General features: G+C 62.1%; 1 protein-coding gene across 1 annotated transcript in view; it reads right to left on the bottom strand.

Annotated features, from left to right (window-relative positions):
* Window positions 1-2845: 2845 nt before the first annotated feature.
* CROCC2 (ciliary rootlet coiled-coil, rootletin family member 2) overlaps window positions 2846-19536 on the bottom strand; it is a 64868-nt gene continuing 48177 nt past the window's right edge. Inside the window, exons 24-29 of the mRNA XM_087861062.1 lie at window positions 17942-18299; window positions 17628-17809; window positions 17133-17253; window positions 16221-16354; window positions 10519-10668; window positions 2846-4611 (exon numbers count right to left, since the gene is read on the bottom strand). Of these exons, the coding sequence (XP_087717188.1) occupies window positions 4525-4611; window positions 10519-10668; window positions 16221-16354; window positions 17133-17253; window positions 17628-17809; window positions 17942-18299 (1032 nt within the window). The 3' untranslated portion in view covers window positions 2846-4524. The remainder of the gene's footprint in view (window positions 4612-10518; window positions 10669-16220; window positions 16355-17132; window positions 17254-17627; window positions 17810-17941; window positions 18300-19536) is intronic.

Genomic DNA, 19536 nt, shown 5'->3' with positions numbered 1-19536 from the left:
CAGGGCTGCCCCAGGGCCCAGCATACCCGTGGGAACACGGTAGTGTCCACTAGATGTAGCCAGAAAAGGACCGTTCTCCAGACATGGTGGCAGTGGTTGGCCTAGACAGGGTGTGCCAACCAGGCCACACAAGGGCATCCCCTGGGTGGCTTCGTGAAATGCTCAGGCCTGGGCCCCACCCCAGAGAGCAGGTGCTTGTGGGACGAGGGGGGAGCCAGCCACAGGCCGACCCTTGGGTCCTGGCCCCCAGTGAGGCCAAGCTTACCTGGGGCCCATGCCTCGCTGCTTCTTTGCAGCCTTCACGCTGGGCCAGTTTGTACCTGGTCTGGGAGACTGGGGGTTAACATGAGGCCCCACAACTGCTGGGCATTACCTTTCAAAAAAAAACCCCAAACAAAACAACCCCCCACCGACAACTCCACAGGCAAAAAAAGATGGAAAAATATTTTGATTTTTTTTTTCAGGTGCTAAAAATATTATCAGGAAATACTTTTCAGCAATGTGCCGTTTTAGGGTTCCCCTCTGGACTCAAGGGCGCCTTTGTCTCTGCCACAGAAAGTCCACATTTATCAAAACCAAAATCGTTTTATCAAGCAGGCTCATATTCCGCGGCCAGGAAATCTGAGCCTCCCCAACAGGCCTGTGACATTTTAGTTTAGGGCCCGAGTGTGTGTGTAATTTAGATGGGGGAGCCCTGGAGCCTGGAGTCGACCTCAGGATATCCCAGGACGTGGGGCTCCATTCAGGGCAAGGTGGGGAGTGTCCTTCCCCTCAATGCACCTGGCCTGCTTGGCGGGTCCCTACAGGGCTGGGGTAGGGCACCCTGACATGGCTCCGAGTGGGGCCATAGTGGCAGAACCTGACTGGCTGTACTTCCCACATCTCTCTCTCCAGGGGCAGCGGCTGGTTCTTCCACGGATGTGAAACCAGAAACCCTGCCTCAGGTAAACCCCCCGCCTGCTCCGGGAGCAAGGCTAGGAAGTGATAGGGCCCGGAGGGGCAGGTCGAGTCCAGCTCCCATGGAAGCCCAACCGACCTGGTTATTACACTGTGAGGCTGGATGGGGTCTTGGCACAGCTGGTCCACTGAGGCCGAGAGGGGCGCAGCACTCCTCACACGAAGGGACAGTCCTTGAGTCCTGGGCCCACTTGGCTTCTCCCCCTATGTGCGGCAAAGGGCCACAGACTCTGAGCGCCCCCACACACCTGGACACCCATGACGGGACTTCTGCTCTTGATCTTAGGGAAATGACCAGAATGGGGTTTAACATTTACTTCCTGGGATATTCACTGCTGCTCTATTTTTTAAAAAACAGAGAGGAATTAGAAACACTTTGAGCTGGAGAATCGGCAGGGAGAGGCCAAAAATGATGAGAGGGGGGCTCAGGTTTGGGCTCTCTCTTCCCTTCGGGTGATGAGAGACACCTTGTTCTGCCAACAGGCAGCCTCATCGGTCTTCCCCCGGCGCACAGGGCCAAGACTCCTCTTCCCGACTGTTCCACAGCCGCCAGGGACAGCCGCCACAGAGGGGCACTCAGGCGGCCCATGGCCTGTCCCTTCACTGGGAGGTTTGGCGGCTGATGAAATCAGGCTTCTGTGGCATTTTTAATGACGTGGGAAAAACCTAATGGTAAAGTGCCGACTACGAGTCCTCAGCAAGAGTATGTGATGACGCAGTGTGCACGGCACAGAAGGCACCCGGCCCGGGCTTGCACGGAGCCAGAGGAAGTGCTCCGGTTTTAGGGTCTGCACTGATGGGTTATGGTTGTTGGTGGTTTTCTTTTTATACATTTTTTTGTTAAAACTCTTATTTGCAGTTATTTGAAAAATATTAATGTTTTAGAAGCCCGAATATCAATGACCCTGGTTCCAGCTGGCCTCCTTGGTCCTGGGGCCCATTTCCTGCTCCAGCTGTGTCCCAGTGGAGACCTCTGTCCCTTCAAAAGCCAGGGAGCTGCGGGGGCTGGGGCCTGTCCCCTCAGGGTGTCCTTCACCCTCTCCGGCGTGGCCTGTGCTGTGGGAATCATGGCCTCCCTCGGGCTCCCAGAGTGGCGTTTTCTCTATGGCTCTCCTGCGCCCCTCCTTCACTCGCCCCCACCCTGCTGTGCGCGCAGGGCCTGTTCTCTGACTCCTGGGAAGGCTGTTGCTCTAGATGGCTGGCGGTCCCCACCCACAGGGGCCACAGGGTGATGGTGCCGCCCCCAGTCGCCGAGAGCTCATGATGGCTGCCAATCTGGGCCGTATCTCATAGAGGACTCACCATGCCCCTCTGGGGTGGAGTTGCCCCATTTTACAGGAAACTGAGGCCAGAGAGCCTGTCCAGGATTGCACAGCGGGAGGGGACGGATTCTGGGGCCGCTGGGCTTCTTCCAGGCTGGAGGCCTCCACGCAGGGTGGCCTGTCCCCTCGGATTCCAGGGAGGGCATGGGTAGCCGTCCAGGCCCCCCTCCTGCACGCTCAGCCTGCCCCCCCAGGCCCTTCTCCCTGGACCTCACCTCCAGGAGGGTGGGGTGGGTGGTGTGTGTGAGGACAGGGGGATGCCCAGCAGGGCTCCAGCAGCCCAGGTACTGGGCCTCACCTTGCTCGGTGCCCCCAGCCCGTCTCTGTCCTCCGGTAAACGGGACACTGTGCCTGCAACCTCACTGGTCGCATGGGCTTGGGGCCTCTGGGCCTCACCTGACCTCTTGCCCCGTGGCCTTGGTCCAGAAGCAAGGCCTTGTAGAGGCCCCATCTTCTCCTCACCTGTCAATGGGCGCCCCAGGGAGCCGCTGGGGGGACAGAGCCAGGTTCCTCAGGGTCCATGGGAATTGTCAGCGCCCTGCTGGAGATGCTTAAGAAAACACCAATTTACTTCCATTAGGAAAATCTTTTTTCCTAAGTATATGGCTTTATGTTGAATAAACAGAAATAGCATTTCAATGGACCAAACTATTTGTTAAAATACACACGTCTCGGAGGTCTCACAGGCGCTTTGAATGTTCCCCATGTGCATGTGGGGAAAACACAGACATCGCCACAGAGTATGCCGGCGGGTTCCGGGGGGCTTTCATTTGAACACCGAGGACCCACCCTGACCTGTTTGGCATCTGCAGGGCACCCCCTCTCACCCATGAGCATTTATCAGGTAGCTCTTCTGGGCTGGGAGCTTCAGTCCCCAGGGGTGGCATGTGTGACAGTCCAGGGTGCCACGGGCAGGCAGAGAGGAAAGCGCCCACACACTCGCATCTCCAGCTTCTTGTCCTTTCCCCCACACCACCCCCCGCCCGCCAGGACGCTCTCCATCAGGAGGGGTGCGCCCACCTGCTCCCCTCCCCTGGTTGTGATCCGCCCTCACTGGCCGGTGTCAGGTGCAGACGCCAGCGCCAACAGCCCCTCTGCCCACAGCGACCGTTGTTAACGATCACCCTGCTCTTCCCCTCTGAGCCTGAGCTGAACTTCAGAATCCTTCTCAACCCAGCCACCGATAACCGGGCAGAGCGGGAAGCCCGTGGCCGATCTCTCTCTAGCCCCTGCTTTTGCACACTTCACCACACGCGCTCATGCCGTTGCTGTGTTCACGCGGAAGGCCAAGTCGGATGGGACAGTCTGTTGGGTGCGGTGCCCGCGCTGAGGTGGGCTCCACGGGCCCGTGGCCCTTCCCACGGCCTGGAGGGCAGCCAGCTCCCGTGCCTGCAGGAGCGCCCCGCACGGTCCGCTGACCCCCACACTGTGAATGCGCCACTTACAAAACAGGAGAGGCCGTTCAGACAGGAGAGCAAGTCACTCTGACCAGTGTTAATGGGGGCGTGAGTAAAAATGCCGACAGGTGAGCCCCTCCGAGGCCCGAGATGGCGGCCTCGGTCTCCGCAGCAAACGGGCTGGGTTCCCGCAGGAATTTCCCAGAGTTTATAAGCTGGAGAAGTGGGAGGCTCAGGAGCGCTCTAACTTTCACAGGCCGGCACTTCTTGTGGCCAGGGAGTCACAGGGACTTGCTTCTGAGTCATTTCCAGCCACCTGCCACTGGGACGGGCCTGCAGTTCCTGGATACAGAAGGTCCCGCGGCCTCTGGACGGAGGGAAGTGGTGGCTGGGCCTCGCAGGACATTATGTTTTTGGCTCCAGTTGGTGGAAACATGTTCCACGTGTTTCCCCGTGTTTATAGAGCTGAGGGCATGGAATGCAGCCTGTGGCCACGGAGGCTGGCCGGACGGGGCCTGGCTACCAGGGTCTGCCCAGATCAGCGCATCCTGAGCAGAAGCAGTGCCAGGCCGGGTGCGGGCTGTGGGGGCTCCGTGCAGCGGGGGGCGTGGCCGAGGGGCGTCCTGGAGCCGGGGTCCCAAGGGCCGGGAGGAGCTCTGTGCTCAGTGGTCGCAGGGTGCCTCTGACACAGGGCCCCTGGGGAAGGAGTGGTGGGCTCCGGGCCGTGGCTGCCCGCACCACGCTCTCAGGACGGCACGAGGCCTCTGTGTTCCTGGCGGGGGCTCCGCTGCCCCTGGCTGGTCACGGCTGTGGTGGGCAGGCCGCCCGGGGGCATTCTGCAGCAGGGCTCACTGTTTGGCCTGGGAAGCCTGGCCGAGGCGGGTTCGTTGCCGCCGAGGCACCTCCTGGTCCAGCTGCTTCTTCAGACTGACCACCTGGGGACAGGGCAGGAGCTCGGGTGGGGTGGGCAGGCCCCGCGGCCAGGACCCCCCGGCACGGGGTGTGCAGAGCTCTGTGGCTGCTGAGGGGAGGGGGCGTGTGTGGGAGAGAAACATCAGGCAGGAGGGCAGGCTCGCCAGCTGCCAGATGGGGACGCCAACCACGCGTGCGGGTCCTAGGGACTGAGGGACCCGCACGCCTGCAGTGGACAGACCCCCCGCTCCACGCAGGCCGCGAAAGCGCTCAGGGCGATAAGGAAATACATGCTCCTTGGCTTCACGGTTGGCAAATGGGGCTCGGTGGGTTAGGGACACTAACTTGGGGGTGACACTGGGTAGTCACTTTACCTTTCTGGGTCTCAGTTCCCTCAGCTGTAAAACGAGGGTTTTGACAGGGGGCTCCCAGGTGCCTGATGGCTCAGAGCCCGAGGGTCAGCCCCAACAGCTGCGTGGCGGGGAGGGGGGCAGAGCGGGTCCACACCCAAGGCCACATATGCCACTGTTCTCCCCTCGTGACTCTGAAGGACAGGTGCAGGGACCAGCTTTGCTCCAACTGCCATGTTCCAGGTGCTGCTGGACACTTAAATGCAGTGACCTCTGAGTCAGGAACTGTCACCACCACTCCTCTTAAGGGCACAGAGAGGGTGGTGACCTGTCCTAGGATCCTCGCTCTGCCCCTCAGTGAGCGGGGGGAGTGACCGGATGGAAGTGTGAGAGTCCCGGGTTGGTTGTAGCCCACGGGCTGCAGTGCCGGGATCCCACTGCCGGACGGCCTTAGGTTGCGGGTGCCACTGCAGGATTCTGGTCCCTCCGCACCCCTCCCTCTGCCTGGACAAAGAGGTCTGGCCCCACGTGCTCCTCCAGGACCTTCGCTAGCCACGGGTGGTGGGCTCCCGGCTCTCCAGGGCCTGTGCAGCCTGCAGCCGGACCCTGTGACACGGCTTGGCCTCCGGGGCCAGGTCTCGCTGGTGCTGGGCTGCTGGTTCCCAGAGCCATGGGGCTCAGGCCGGTTTCAGCTCCGCTCTCTGGACCTGGGCACCTCACTGCTGCCCGCCTGCCTGAGAGCTGCACGGAGTCCCAGGGCAGGTGTCCTGCCCTCCCCTTAGGGCCGCTATTCCTTCATCTAGCCCCCAGCTGGCTTCACTGCCCTCTGCCGGGCTCGGGCCCCAGCCCAGGACTGGCAAGCAGACCTAGGGGTGAGCACACACATTCAGCCCCTGGGCCTTCTCTGGCCTCGAGCCCTCCCTAGGCTGCCAGGGTGGGCCTCAGAGCTGTTTTAATGGCATCCTAGTTTCTGCTTGGCTGGACCGGGGGGTCCCACTGGCTTCACAGGCTGACTCTTGCCCCCTGCTCCACTTGCCAACTCCTTGCATAGAGGTAGGGGTCTGCCCAGCAGGGGAAGGGGAGATGCCCCCAACATGCACAGGGGCAGCCCCTGGACTTGCCCATAGGCCTGTCTGACCCTGTGCTTCCCACACGCCTCCCTCTTCTGGTCTGTCCTTGGCTCATGAGGTCCCTGACCATGCTACCACTGCCACGGGGCCTCGGAGAGAAGACTGGGAGGGGTCCATGGAGCCCTGGGTCCTGGTTCTACTTCTGCCTGGGACTTGAGGTGTGACCCTGGTAGACCCTATTGTCGTCTGGGGCCATGTCTCCTTTTCTGTCCAGTGTAGGGATGGTCCAGCCCATCCTTCCCACCTGTGTAGGCATGGTTGTGGGGGCGTGTGGGCACCCTTCTGAGACCCACAACCACCTGGATGCACCCGCCCTGGCCCACCCCCCAGGCTAGGGCACATGAAGCCCCACTGGCCCAGCTGACCTGCAGCTGCTGGTCTGGCCTCAGGGCCCTGTCCGCGTCCTGCTGCCCTTGTTCCTTCTCGGCCCCTGGCTGTCCCCTGTCCCCTTCCCTCCTCAGCATCTCCTGCTCCATCTGCAAGAGCCCAGACGGCGGAACTTGCGGTGGCCTTGTGGCAGGGGTGTGGGGTCAGGCTAGCCTTCACTCTGGGGAGCACATCGAGGGCTCTGGAAAGGGCTCTGGGTCCCCTGAGAGCAGGCAGGGAGGGGGCTGAAGGAGCACAGGGTCAAGGAGCCAGCCTGTGTCAAGCCGGCAGGACTAGCTCCATCTCTTGGGGTGGCCTCCTGGGCCTGCCCCTCCCGGCATCCCCCTGCCTCATGGAGCCTCGGTCCCCGGCACTCAGGCCCCCGCGGCCAGCTCCCAGGCCCTGTCCACTCACTGACCCCATCCCAGCAAGTCTCTGTCCACTGTCTGTCTTCCTCGGAGCTGCAAAGTGCCCAAGCAGAGTGCCCTTCTTGGTGACCCTCCCCACCATGCCAGTCACAGGACAGGGGGTTAAATATCAGAGATTGAGGAAGCAAGCATTTTCAACGGGAAGGCTGGTAGGGGCTCCTTTTTTCCCTTGTGGGTGATCCTTGTGGTGGAAGGAACTGATGCCCCAGGTCATGCCTTGTGGGTGCTTGACATGGACGGCCTCCTTCCGGAAGTCCTTGGGCGGGCGATGGGCCCGTCAGCAGCTGGGGCAGGATCAGAACACAGGCCCTTCTCCAAACTAGGCCCCCCGCAGCTACCCTGCTACGCCTGCCCCGTGGGCCCCTATGCCGGGCGGGGGCGGCCTCTCTGAGGCCCTCCAGGCCAGCCCTCCCTTCCCTGTCTTCTTTCCCTGTGCTCTCGCCCTCGGGGCTGGTCCCACAGAGTCCAGGAGACGTGGTGGCCCTATCTTGCCCGGAAAGTTATGCGGTCAGTGATAGGAGGATAGAGTTTCAAAAAATAAGGACTCCTTTCTTCTTCAGCAATGAGAAAAACAAAGAGTCCACGTCCACTGGAAAAGGAAGTCCTGTTTCTTTAAAAATCCAGCTACACTCCTGGAAGTGCATGTTGAAAAGAGAAAAGTGAAATCCAAAATAAATAAACGGCCACATCCGGGTTTCCCCTCCTGGGACACCAGTAAAGGGTTTATGGGTTTGGGGGCCCCTCACAGCTGACCTCCTGGATCTCATTAGCTGTTGCTCCCCTCCCCGACCTGGGCTGTGGGGGCCCCCAGCTGGCTCTGCTGCCCTGGGCAGTGCCACTGTGGCCGGGCCACTGCTCCCAGCAAAGGCCACGGAGGCCTTGGCTCCCCTAGCTCAGAGGCTCTGTAACCGGCCCGCCCTCCAGGACAAGCAGCATTCCTGTGACCGTAGGGGCTCCTGGGAGGGCAGGTGGCTCTGCAGGGACCAGCTGGCCGGTGACTTCCAGTGACTGTCTTGATCTGCTAGCCTCTCTGTCTGCATCCCGACCCCGGTCCTGTTCCCAGGGCCTCTGCCCCCACTGCCACCCCACTGACCTGGCCACGCCCCTCTGGAAAACCCACTTGTCCCCAAGTCCATGTCAGCTGGACAGTGTGTGTCTGCGGCCAGGGCCTGCCCCAGGACAGATGTTCAATGCTTGCTTGGGGACACACGGTGGGGCAGACACCCTCCTGGCAGTTCCAGGCCCAGCAGTGCCCTTGCCTGGTGGGGCCTCACCGCTCTCCCACGGGGTCTGTTGGTCAGTCCTTGTTGGAGAGGGGCCAGAGGCTAGGGCCGGAGGCTGGGGTGGGCACAGGGTGGGCTTCGAAGGCAGCTGTCACTCTCACAGGGACCTGGCTGCTCCGGGTTCTGCTCATGCTTGAGACGCAGCACCCTCTTTGCTGTTCCTGCTGTGGCTGGTGGCTTCTGTCTTCCACTCCTCACTGGTGCCCACATCCCGCACTGGCACCTCTCTCCTCCAGAGTCTGCGAGCTCAGGGCACCCACCACCTTGTCCTTCACTCCATAGGCTATGACTCGGGGTGGTGAGGCCACGCCTGGGCTCTCTGGTCCCCTGGCCCTTCTGCCCTTGGGCCACAGTGCCCAGATAAGCGTGCCCCACACAAAGCCAGTCTTTGCAGGTCTCGGGGAGCAGGGGATGCGGCGGCCAGCTCAGGGATCTCCCGTATCGGAGGCGGCCTCGAGAGACCCTGGCCACACGTGCTGCCTGGAGCAGCCAGGAGTGGGGAAAGCCCGCCCTTCTGGGTCTGGTTCCCTTTGTGCAGGTGAGCCCACGTTGGCACACCTCTCCCACACCTCTGCCAGCACTGTGGTGGGAGGGCCGGTCCCTGTGCTCCTCCTTCATCTGTGCCCGCACTCGGCTTCCAGCCCCTGCTCAAGGGGACAGGCGGTGAGGGTCTCTGCCCAGGGAGGGCCAGGCATGCTCACTGAGGTTCTCGGTCACGGCCTGGCAGGCTGCCAGGGCAGAAGGACACATCCATATCCTCACCCCAGTGAAGCTTTGGGAAGCCACCCGACTCTGGGGACCACGGCTGAGGCCCTCAGCAGCCCCACACATCAGGACTTCTGCTCTCCCACTGTGTGGATGGGGTCACTGAGCGGAAAGGGTTAGGTGCCTCGGACTCCAGATCGTCACCCCAGCAAAGGCTGTCCCCAACCTCCCCTATTGCCTCCATATTCCCCGCTCTAGTCCCCATCTTGCCTGCCCCTGGAGTGGGCTGTGAGGGTGTTAGAACCCCAGGGCCCACAACGTGGCTGGCGCCCTCCGTGGCAGGCAGCGGGGTGGGCCTGCCACACATCCCTGTCCCTGTTCTTGTTCCTGTGGGGCTGAGGCAGCCCCTCCAGGACAAGGGAACTGCCCCTTGGGCCGTGTGAGGGGGAGGCCCCGCTGCGTGGCGGGCTCCGCAAGGTGGGCCCACAGAGCTCGAAGTGGGGGTGGAGCCTGCGTGATGTTCTGCCTGGTTCCAGGGATGCCATTTCCTTTCTCTGGGCCCCAGGAAGATGCTCTGGAAACCCCCAGCCCCAATTTCAACCCGAATAGCTTTGCTTTGACCTATTTCATACATGGAGACCGGATCCACTCACAGCTGGGGACAGTTTGGCTGTCAAAATCTCTGGCCAGTGGGCCCCTGGGATGGGCCCTGCCCTCGGCCTTGCTGTGTTCCCTGTCTGTCTGCAGGGGTGGGGGCCTGCTCGCTGTCCTGCCCAGCCCTGTGTGGAGACTGCTGGGGTGGTGAGACCGGCTTCTCCCCTTCACCACGTGTGCCTTCCTGGTCTCCCTCTGGGTAGGCCTATGTGTACCCCACCCGTTGCCTTGGTCCAGTCGGTAGGGCCCTGAGCCCAGGGCCGTTTCCAACACGGACAGCAGAATCTGGGGCTCCGGAGGTGGGCAGTGTGCCAGGCCACAGAGCTCCCTGCAGGGCAAAGCCGGGCTGATTTGCTATGACCGTGGTACCTCTCCAAGGAGAGCAAAGGTAGCAGGAGTATCACCACCAGGGAGGGGGGTGTGGAGGGTCACCCTCCGGTGCCAGGGCGGCCCTGTGCTTGGAGAGGGGTGGGCAGGTGCAGAGCAGACCCTTCGTAATCAGCAGGTGCCTGTGCAACGCCTCCCGCAGCGCGCCCGGCCTGGACCCCCATCGGATGCTCCCCTTTCCCCGCCCCCTTTCCCCGCCCCCTGGAGCCGCGGGCCCGCCCACCAGCCCTGCGCCCTGCGCTCGCAGCCCCGCGAGCTCCCCCTGCAGGCGGGCCTGCTCGGGCGCGGCGTCTGGTCCCGCGGGGCGAGCCTCCCTGCTCGCTGCGCCCCGCAACCCGCTCGCCGTGTTCTGGCTGCGGCTGCGAGTGCCTGGGCCGGGCCTCCAGGCTCCACAGATTGTCTCCCCCTGAGCTGCGCGTCCACAGCCGACCCTCTGTCATAGGGGTGCTTACTGTGGAGAGGCCTCGAGCCTAGGACTCCCTCCCGCCTCAGTTTCCCCGTCTGTCAGCCAGAGGGTGGTTCTAGGTGTGAACACCTGCCTCTGGCATCTCCCAGTGCCTCCCTTCACTCCGCCCGAGGGACGCATGATTCCCTAAAGGGAATGCCCTGCCCTCTGGGGCCCCTCACCTGCAGGAAGGGCTCCTGCGCGCCCTTGGCCTCCTGACATTTGCGTTCCAGGCGGGCGACCTGCTCCTCCAGGAGCTTCCCTCGCTGGGCCAGGGTCTGGCCGTGCCGTCTGCTCTCCTCCAGGGCCCCTTGCAGCGTGTCCAGTTGCTCCTAGGGAGAGGAAGGCATAGGGTCTCCTGGAAACACGGCTCCCCGGGAAGGAGAAGCCCAGGGCATCTGCTCGGGCCCTGCCGCAGATTGCTGGGAAGAGGCGAGAACAGGCCCAGGACAATGTGCGCAGGTCAGGCAGTTCAGAGCGGCACCCTGGTGGGGAGGGGCGGGGTGTAGGACTTGCTGAGAGGCTCCACTTGGCAGGTCCTCTGCTGTGGTCAGAGTGGCCTCAGAGGACACCTGGCATCCCTCCCCTGCTTCCAGCCCTTGGAATGAACAGGACAGTCCCCCCGAGCCCATGGGACCTGTGGAGCTCAGCCCCTGGACCCCCTCCCCCGCCTGCTGCCTCTGAGATCTACCACTACGTGTCCCCCTGCCTCAGCCCTTCCGACCCTGCTGCATGCCCAGGAGCGTCCAGCCCCGCACACCGCTCCCTGCCCCACAGGCACCAACAGCCCAGGCCCCTGGGATGGCCCACGGCCCCTTCTCCTCCCTGCGCATCCACTCACCCACCCCTGCCCCATCCTTGGCCCTTTGGCCTCAGCCCGCCCAAACCATCACCCCTTGCTCAGGCACCTGCGGCGCCCTCCCATTGCTGTCCGCAGGCAGGCCCCACAGGGTGGCCCGGCCACACATTTGAGTCTGTATGTTGAAGGGTGCTTCAGGATGAAAACTGGCTAGGGAACATGGCCAACCCTTCCAACCCACTGCCCTGCCCATTCTCGAATGAGCGCCTCTCGCCGCCCCTTGCCTGGAGCACCGCCCGATGTCCTCTCAGCCCACGGGCCGCGCTGCGCTGGCTTCCCCGCAGGGATGCTTGGCCTCCCATTGGCCATCGTCCCTGCTCTGCTGCAGCTGTCACCCCCTGCTCTGAGCTTTGCCCAGGAGGACAGCGCCTGGGCCCTGGAGCAGATGCACCGTAGGCCTGGAGAACTCTCAGGAGGAGACAAGCACAAAGAAGCCTACAGGTGTCACCTAGGGAACTCGCGGTCCTGCCGTGGTGTCCCATGCTTTGTGAGACCAGGCCAGTCTCCAGCTATGGAACCTTTCTGGGTGTTTCATGGGGAAGTGGCCAGTGCCTTCTTGTACCTTGGACTCTGGAAACTCCGGGGTCGCACCTGCTGATGCTTCGGTTGGCTGAGCGGGAAAGCAGAGGTGTGGCGCTAAGGGGAGTCCACACGGGAGCTGGTGGTAGCTTGGACTCAAGGGGGCAAGAAGTGGAAGGACAGGACTCAGAATTTAGAGACAGCCTGGGGGCCTGTGTGGGGGCTGAGGAGCAAGTGATATCCCAAGGACTCCCAGGTGTCGACTGCTGGGGTGGTCCAGGACCCCCTTACCAAGATGGGAAGGTGGACGGGAGGGCATTTGGGGGTGAAGTTTCTGAGTTCAGTCTTGAGAGGTTCTGCCCAGGAGTCACTGGATGTGGGGGACAGTGTCACAGAACCAGGTGGCTCTGGAGGCCCAGGGGAGAGGAGACTGTCCTGGTGAGAGGCCAGAAAGGGAGAACACAGGTCCCGGGCCAAGTGGATGTTAGAACAGAGGGAGGAGGAGGAGACGGCAGCCCAGGGAGGACGAGAGGGCTGGCAGAAATCAGGAGGGAGAGATTAATCGTCTCTGTGGAACGCCCCAAGAGGTCGGGCAGACACAGACCCAAAAGGGACCCTTTGGATGGGACCAAATGTTTCTGATGACCTTTGTGCGTGTGCGTGTGAGTGAGGGTGGAGGGAAGGGCAGCTCTTCCCAGAAGCCTGGCTGGGGGAGGGGAGACAGGGCCAGCAGAGAAGGGAGGGGATGGGGGGGGCACAAGAGGGTGTTTGTTTAGGAAGAGGGAGACTGGGCACGGAGCCGGAGAGGAAAGCCAGAAGGCACCGGGACCCCCAATGAGCCATGCAGACACCAGCCTTCAAGTCACAGGTGCCTGTCTGTGCCGGCGAACACAGCGTTCACAGCAGTCGTGTCCCGGGTGCCGTGTGTCTGGGGGGCCTCCCCATCCTGTCTCTCACTCAGTCATCCCAAATGCTGACGTGACCGTGACCCTGCTCATGGAGGAGGTGGATTCAGAGGAGGGAGGCGAGTGACCCCCTGGTGGAGGGGCCAGTGGGCTGAGCCTGGACGCATTTCCTTTTGTCTGATGCTTTAGTACTTTAGAAATGGACATCAAATGCCGGTGCTTGCGCCTAAAACGGCAAGGTTTCACCCTTCCCTGCAAGTTTGGACACTACCATTTCCTATTTGTGCATGTTTCCAGGAGAAAAGCAGAGGTTCCCTTCAAATATGGCTTGAATATTTCGTGGTATTTTAAAGAGGCCCAAACCCCTTATGTGAAGCCTTATTCTCCTCTTGTAATGACTCAACTTTTATGGAATTCAAATGAACCGTAATAATTGAACGGCGCCCCGTTATGAACATCGCCCGCTGCGCCACTGACTTCTTCTCCTTTCTTGGGTCGCTTTCGTTCTGAGTCCTGGTGAGGTTCTGAGCCTAGGAGATGTGGGCCAGGCCAGCGAGGCTTGCAGACCCAGGTTCAGTCTGAGGGTTCAAGGAGCCGCGGGAAAAAGGGAAGTGCAGCCCCACACAGGGTCCTGCCCTCTGGGAGCCCTCGGGCCTGTCCCAGGAGAGCCCAGTGCCGGGCGGCGCTCAGATATAAGGGGGACTTGGTCCCTGGGCGGGAGCCAAGGTTCTGGTGCCGGCCACCTCTGGACTCTGCGCTGTCTGCCTGCTGGTTTGTCCACCGTTGTGCCAACGCCTCCTGCTTTGACCACACTAGGCTTATCATCAGCTTTGCTGTCGTTTCTCAAAGTTTCCATTAAAAATCTCAAACACCTGTTCTTCTCCGTAAACTTTGCAATCATCGTGCCCTGTTTCCCTCCAAACATACCATAAAAAAATGGACAAGAGCAAACCAAGAAAGCAAGCAACCGACCGACACCTACAAACCAGGACACACACACAGATCCCCCAGAAGCTGATCAAAAGAGCCCAACTGCCCCAGAGCCTCCCCTCACCAGTGGGACTACATGTCAACAGAAAGAGACACAAACACGTCATCATTCTTTTAAATAACCCTTGCATTAAAGTAGTAAAAACGGAAACTCCTAGAAAACTGGTGAAAAGAAAAAGAGTTCATGCCAGAAATCCATGGCACACACACTCAACTGCAGGTGGGGGAGATGGGATAACACGAAACGCTCTGTCGAGAGACAAAGCCCGCACGTAAATCCGTCCCTTACTCAGTTTAAGAAATGAGGGAAATCACAACAGCAGTATTAACAGAAGCCAAAATGAGTCACCGTAGGTACAAATGAGAGAAGAGATAAAGCTGATTCTGTGAAAAGACCAACAAAACAGACGAACGGTTGGCGGGTGGAATTGAGAGAACCAAACAGAAATCTCCAGCGCCACGAGACAGGTACGGCCACGACACAGACGCAAACACGATCGGGCCGGGGCACAGGACGGCTCCAGCTCCGGGCAGGACGACGATGTAAATAACATGACCAACAAGCAAACAACACGTGTAGGGCCTCAGCCCTGCGTGCCACAGTAGGAGGGGGGAGGCCGCGATGGCCAGAGGGGCCCCAAGAGGAGCGGGAGGAGGCGGGGGAGGAGCCGCTCCTGTGGAGGTGACGGGAAGCCACAGGCTCTCAGGGCAGCCGGGGCAGTGTATTGCGGGCGGCAGAGAAAGGTGGAAAGCCCACTGGTTCATCGTATGAAGAGAGAACCATCGTAACAGCCAAACTCAGAAATCTGGCTCCCTCCCGGGCGCGGGGCAGTGCGTCCAGCTGGGTGGACCCTGCCCACCTTTGTGGCCTGCTAGGCCCAGTCTGCCAGCCCGCAAGCTTCTGGAACTGGACTGACGCTCAGCTGGGGCCCCGGAGGAGGGCTCTGGAGAGGAGGGCGGCATGTGCAGAGCCGCGGGGTGGCTCCTGAAGGATTGGTGGCACCGCGAGGACCCCGCGAGCCCCTCTTGCCTGGGAGGCTGCGACGTGGCTCTGACAGGAGGACCCCACCGGCCGCCTCTCCCAGGGGCGTGTGCGCCCGCGCTCCCCCTGCTTGGAGGCCACCAGCTGCCTGCAGGACCCTGGGTGCCGCGTGGGGTGCGTGTCCTGATGCCCTTCTGCATTGTTGACCTATTGAATTCCCAGAGTAGCCCTGGAAACGGGGAGGGATTCGCTCTCAAACAAGAATCTCACTGTTTGCATAGCACAGCCTACCATTTAATTAGAAAAATATGTTTTTAATTAACTTTCTCTTGACAAACACATTGGCTCATGTGAAACGGGGGGAAACCCAGTCCATGAAAGTGAAAGCACTCATGTCAGAGGCAGACCTCGCTCTAGAACACGCTGGTGGCCTGGCCACCTGACCTGCTGAGGGCAGGCGGCAGGGAGTGTGGCCGCGGGACCTGAGCCCCTCGCTCCCTGCAGACACTTCTGCTTGGACCTGCTGTTCGTCAGAAGGCCTGGGGCCTCTGGGCCTCCGGTGGGTCTGAATCGCCCTCCCAGGTGCCCACCTCAATGGCCAACAGGTTACAAAAGTTGGGAAAAACCTTCCTCAGGTTTGGAGACCAGAGACTTTGGGGGTTCCGACGAGATGGAGGCAGACGGAATCAAGTGGCCTAAAAATAGAATCACTAGAATTCTAGGAACAACTTGACATGATGCTGATAGATTTTTGTACCCACACTTCAGTGAAAAATTAAGTAAATTCTTAAGGAGAAAAATTACCATGGATAGAGGAGCTGAATGCCGTTCAGAAGAGCCCTCTGCACCCATGCGTGGCAGCCTCGCACGGAGACCTGCCAGAGCCTCGGGGATGCTGACGCACGGCCCGGGCTGGAGGGGAGGCCTCCAAGGCCCCCAGTCCCCTCGCAGGCAGGTGCCGGACAGGAGGAGCCCGGGGACGCCCCCCGCCTACCGTGCCCCTGAGAACGGAGCCTTCACCCTCCCGGTCCCTGGAATGGGAGAGTTCCGGAGGCGCTCTGTGCTGCGTCCTCGGCGGCCCTGCCAGCTCCCCTGTCCGGCCAGGCCTTCCTCACCCCCAGCCCAGCTTCCTCACTTGAAAGCAGGGGACCCAAGGCCACCTTCACAGCATAAAGACCCTGTGTGGGGACATTTACCCAAATTCATCCTGTGTAGCACCCTTCTGTCTCTGAGTGACACGGTGAGCTGGCCCTGCAGCTGTGTTACTGTGACCCCACACAGGGCTCCGAGGCTGGGCTGTTGTCATCCTAGGCCTGCCCATGTGGCCACAGAGAGATGGACAGGCCGGGGAGACCGCGGATCTGCCCTGCCTCCGGCCCCCACCAGCTCTGCCACGGAGGCCAGGTCGCTCCCTACCCAGGACAGTTTCCCCAGTCTGTAAAACAAGGGCAGGGACCAGCTCCCAAACAGCTCTACCAGGGGGCCCCCGATGAGCTCTGCAGGGCCACCATGTCCCTCGAGGCCACCTGCTCCGGCCCAGCTGTGCCTCTGCCCATGGGGACCAGAAACCGCCTGTCTCCCAGAAGCCTTCCTAGTCTCCTCCCTCCCACCTCCGGCCGCATGCCCCACCTGCAGCCTCCGCTTCTCTCGGCTGGCCACCCGTGTGTTTGCCAAGTGCTCCAGCTCCAGCCTCTGCAGCGCCGCCCCCTGCAGGGTCTTTGCCGCCTGGGCGCTGCTCATCTCTCCCTCTGCCTGGCGCCAAGCTGTGGGGCAAGCAGAGGCTTGCCTGGCTCCCAAGCCCTGAGGGGCTGCCACGCGGGGATCGCCCCCGCCCATTTCCCAGGCAAGGAAACTGAGGCTTTGTCAATTTAGGTGTTTGGCCTCTGGATGGTGGGGGCTGGAGAGGCCCCCCGCTCTAGTAATTCCCCGCTTCTCCCATCTGAAGCTCAAGGGTCCCTGGGGGCGGGTCTGGGGTCCTGGCTCCCTCTGCCTGCTTCTCCTTCTCTCCCACCTTCTTTCCTTCCACAGACATTCCTCCTTCGAGAGTGTGCTAGGCCTTGGGCCTACCTCCCGGGCAGAACCGCTGATGGAGGGAGGACAGTAATGCAGTGGGGGTGACCAGCAGGGCAGGGGCGTTCTCTGAGGTGACAGGGGTCAGAGAGCTGATGGGGAGGTGGGCCTCATGACTGTCTGTGGAAGAGGGTTGGTTGTAGGAGGTCTGCACAGTCAGTGCAAAGGCCCTGAGGTGGGAACTGTAAGAGGCCAGTGTGGCAGGGTCCAGGGGCCCTGCAAGGTCTCTGGACTCTCTTCCCTTGTGATGGGGAAGCCACTGCTGGGAAAGCCGCCAGTCAGTTGCCACGTGCCGGGTACATCTCAGGGAGGCACGCGGGTTTGGTGCCACCCCCGCGGCCCACGCCTGAGCAGTTCCCAGGACCATACACGCCTGGCAGCCAGGGGCAAGGACCCTGGGGATCCCCTGGGGAGGTGGTGGTGTGCCCCTCCCAGTGACCCTCGAGGGCAGGGGGAGGGAAGGGAGGTCACCTTCCTCCGCCTCCGCCAGCGCCTTCTGCAGCTGCCTCACGCGGCTCTTGGCCTGGGCACACTCGCTCTCCGCCTCACTCAGCCGGCTGCTCAGGCTCGCGGCCTGGAAGTGCCAGTCGTCCTGGGCGGAAGGACCCAGGTCAGGGGGCCGCCTGGTGGGGGAGTGGAGGGCCCGGGTGTCCGGCGGGAGGCTTGGGGGGCTCGGGCGTGCTGACCTGGACCCCAGTGGGCATCATAGCGGCACCTGGAGCCAGGGCCCTGCGGCCCTTTCGGAGGAAGAGAGGACGCTGAGCCACTTGGGGCGGTCGAGTTTTGAGAGACCAGGGTATTTACTGCTATTTATCGTGCCCAACAAAGGACAGCGTGAACACGGAGGTGCCCAGTGACCCACGGGGCCCTGCTAGGGTCTCAGCAACCTGGGATGGATGCATGGACAGTGATATGCAGCTTCCCCTGTTGCAGGAGCTCCCGGGGCGTGTCCTCCCACTACCTTACCCGTTCCCTCTGGGCATCCCGCAGCTTCTGCTCGAAGTCCCGCAGGGCGTCTCGCACGGAGACCACGTCCACCTCTGGGCTGTGGACCCCAGGTGTAGGTGAGGGCCATCGCACTGGTGAGCAGGACCGGGCAGGGGGGCTGGCCCTCTGCCGCCGGGAGTGAGCCTGGATGCCATCTGAGCCTGCGGGACGGTGCCAGCTGAGGGGACGGGGTGGGGATGTGCTGACAGCCCGCACCCACAGGGAGCCTGGGGGGGCCTGGGGGGGTACAGAGCCGGGACAGGAGCCTGCCTGAAGCCGTTGAGGACACTGACCTTTATTGGGGAAGCTGGGCCGCTTGGGGGAGCCTGAGGGGCTCTGTCCCTGGAGCCCCAGGCCACGGCATAGCGTGGACCACAGCCGGCCCAGCTGGCCCTCCGAATCCCGCCTGGCACCCTCGGCCTGAGCCAGCTTCTGCTCCAGGCTGTGGATCTGGCGACCGGCCTCGTCCAGGCGTGCCTGCAGGCCCTCTGCCTCCACGCTGGCCTGCTCTAGCTTCTCAGAGGTGATGCGAAGCTCAGCCCGGAGGGTCTGCTCGGCCCCCTGGCTCTGGTAGAGACGCTCCTCCAGCTGCTTCTTCTGGGCCTCCGCACCGGCCTCCACCTCCGCCAGCTTCTGCTGCAGCCTCAGCGCCTGCGGGAGGGACGCGGAGCCCTCAGCCCAGAGCCCCCTGCCCTCCGAAGCCCTGCCCCCAGGCATCTTGTCCTGTCCACTCCTGAGGGAGCCCCTCAGATGCCCTCCTTGGCATGTCACAGCTGGGGGGACCTAGGACCCACCTCCCAGTCGTGTTTGGCAGTGGGAACCCCTGAGCCCAGGTGGGGAAGGACACCCCAGGACGTGGAGCCCATCCTGGCAGATACGTGAAAACCCCAGTCCGGACGGAACTGAGACCATAGGCTGTCCCCTCCTGTGGCCTGCCGTGGCCCCACCTCTAGCTAGTCCCAGGCTTGTGGCCTGTGGTGGCACGGGCCGGGTCAGCATCCTCCTGAGCCCAGGGCTGGGGAGCCTCAGGGTGCCTGACGCTACGCCACGGGCTTCTGAGGGCCAGCACGGTGGGTCAGTGGAGGGCGGCCCAGCCCCCACAGCCTCCCCTAGCCCACAGAACCCGTGGGCTGCCCCCCTGCCTCTCTCGGCCTGGGCCACAGTTTCTCCCTTCTTGCTTCACTCCAGCCCCCCAGGCACCCCTCCCCATGGGTCCTCTGCTGGGCCTACTCCCCTCTCTTCTCTGGCGGCCTGGCCCAGGCGCAGAGGGGCCCTCCCTGACCCACTGCCCGTCTGTAGCAGCCCACCCCTTCATTTCCAGTTAGACCGCTCTGTCTGCTATTGCAGACCCTGCTCACGGCCTGACCCGTGCCCCTGCGCCCCTGGGATGGTACCTGCACCCACACGAGGTGCCCTCTCCATAACTGTGAGCGAACAGTGGGAACACCGGGGACATCGTCACCCCTAGGGAAGTGACAAACTTGGAGGCCACAGACCCTGTGCCAGACCGTAAGTCCTGGGTGGTAGGCCTGGCCCAGGGGCAAGGCCAGGCCTCGTCTCAGTTCCTCTCTGGGCAGCCACAGCATTAACAACTCCATTCACAGCTGGAGGTGAGGGGCTGCAAGGTCGCACAGGGGGTCACACAGGTCGTGGGAGAGGAGTCCATGTTTTCTGGTCAATGCAGCCACTGTGTGCATGACTTCGGGCCTGAGCCGGGGGTTCCGGGCAGGCCAGGCTGTGAGCAGGGGTGGGTATGAGGCCACCTGACCACATGCAGCTCACAGAGCCAGGCCTGAACAGAGGGCCTTTTGAGCTGCTGTCGGGGCAGAAGGACCCAGGTGTGCAGGGAGAGAGCTGGTGGGAGTGTGTGCACGCGTGCACATGGGTC

The sequence above is a fragment of the Ursus americanus genome, chromosome 1 (genome assembly GCF_024610735.1).
Source record: "Ursus americanus isolate L20-20 chromosome 1, mUrsAme1.1.p, whole genome shotgun sequence".
Classification (NCBI taxonomy): Eukaryota; Metazoa; Chordata; class Mammalia; order Carnivora; family Ursidae; genus Ursus; species Ursus americanus.
This window is presented reverse-complemented; position numbering and strand designations above follow the sequence as displayed.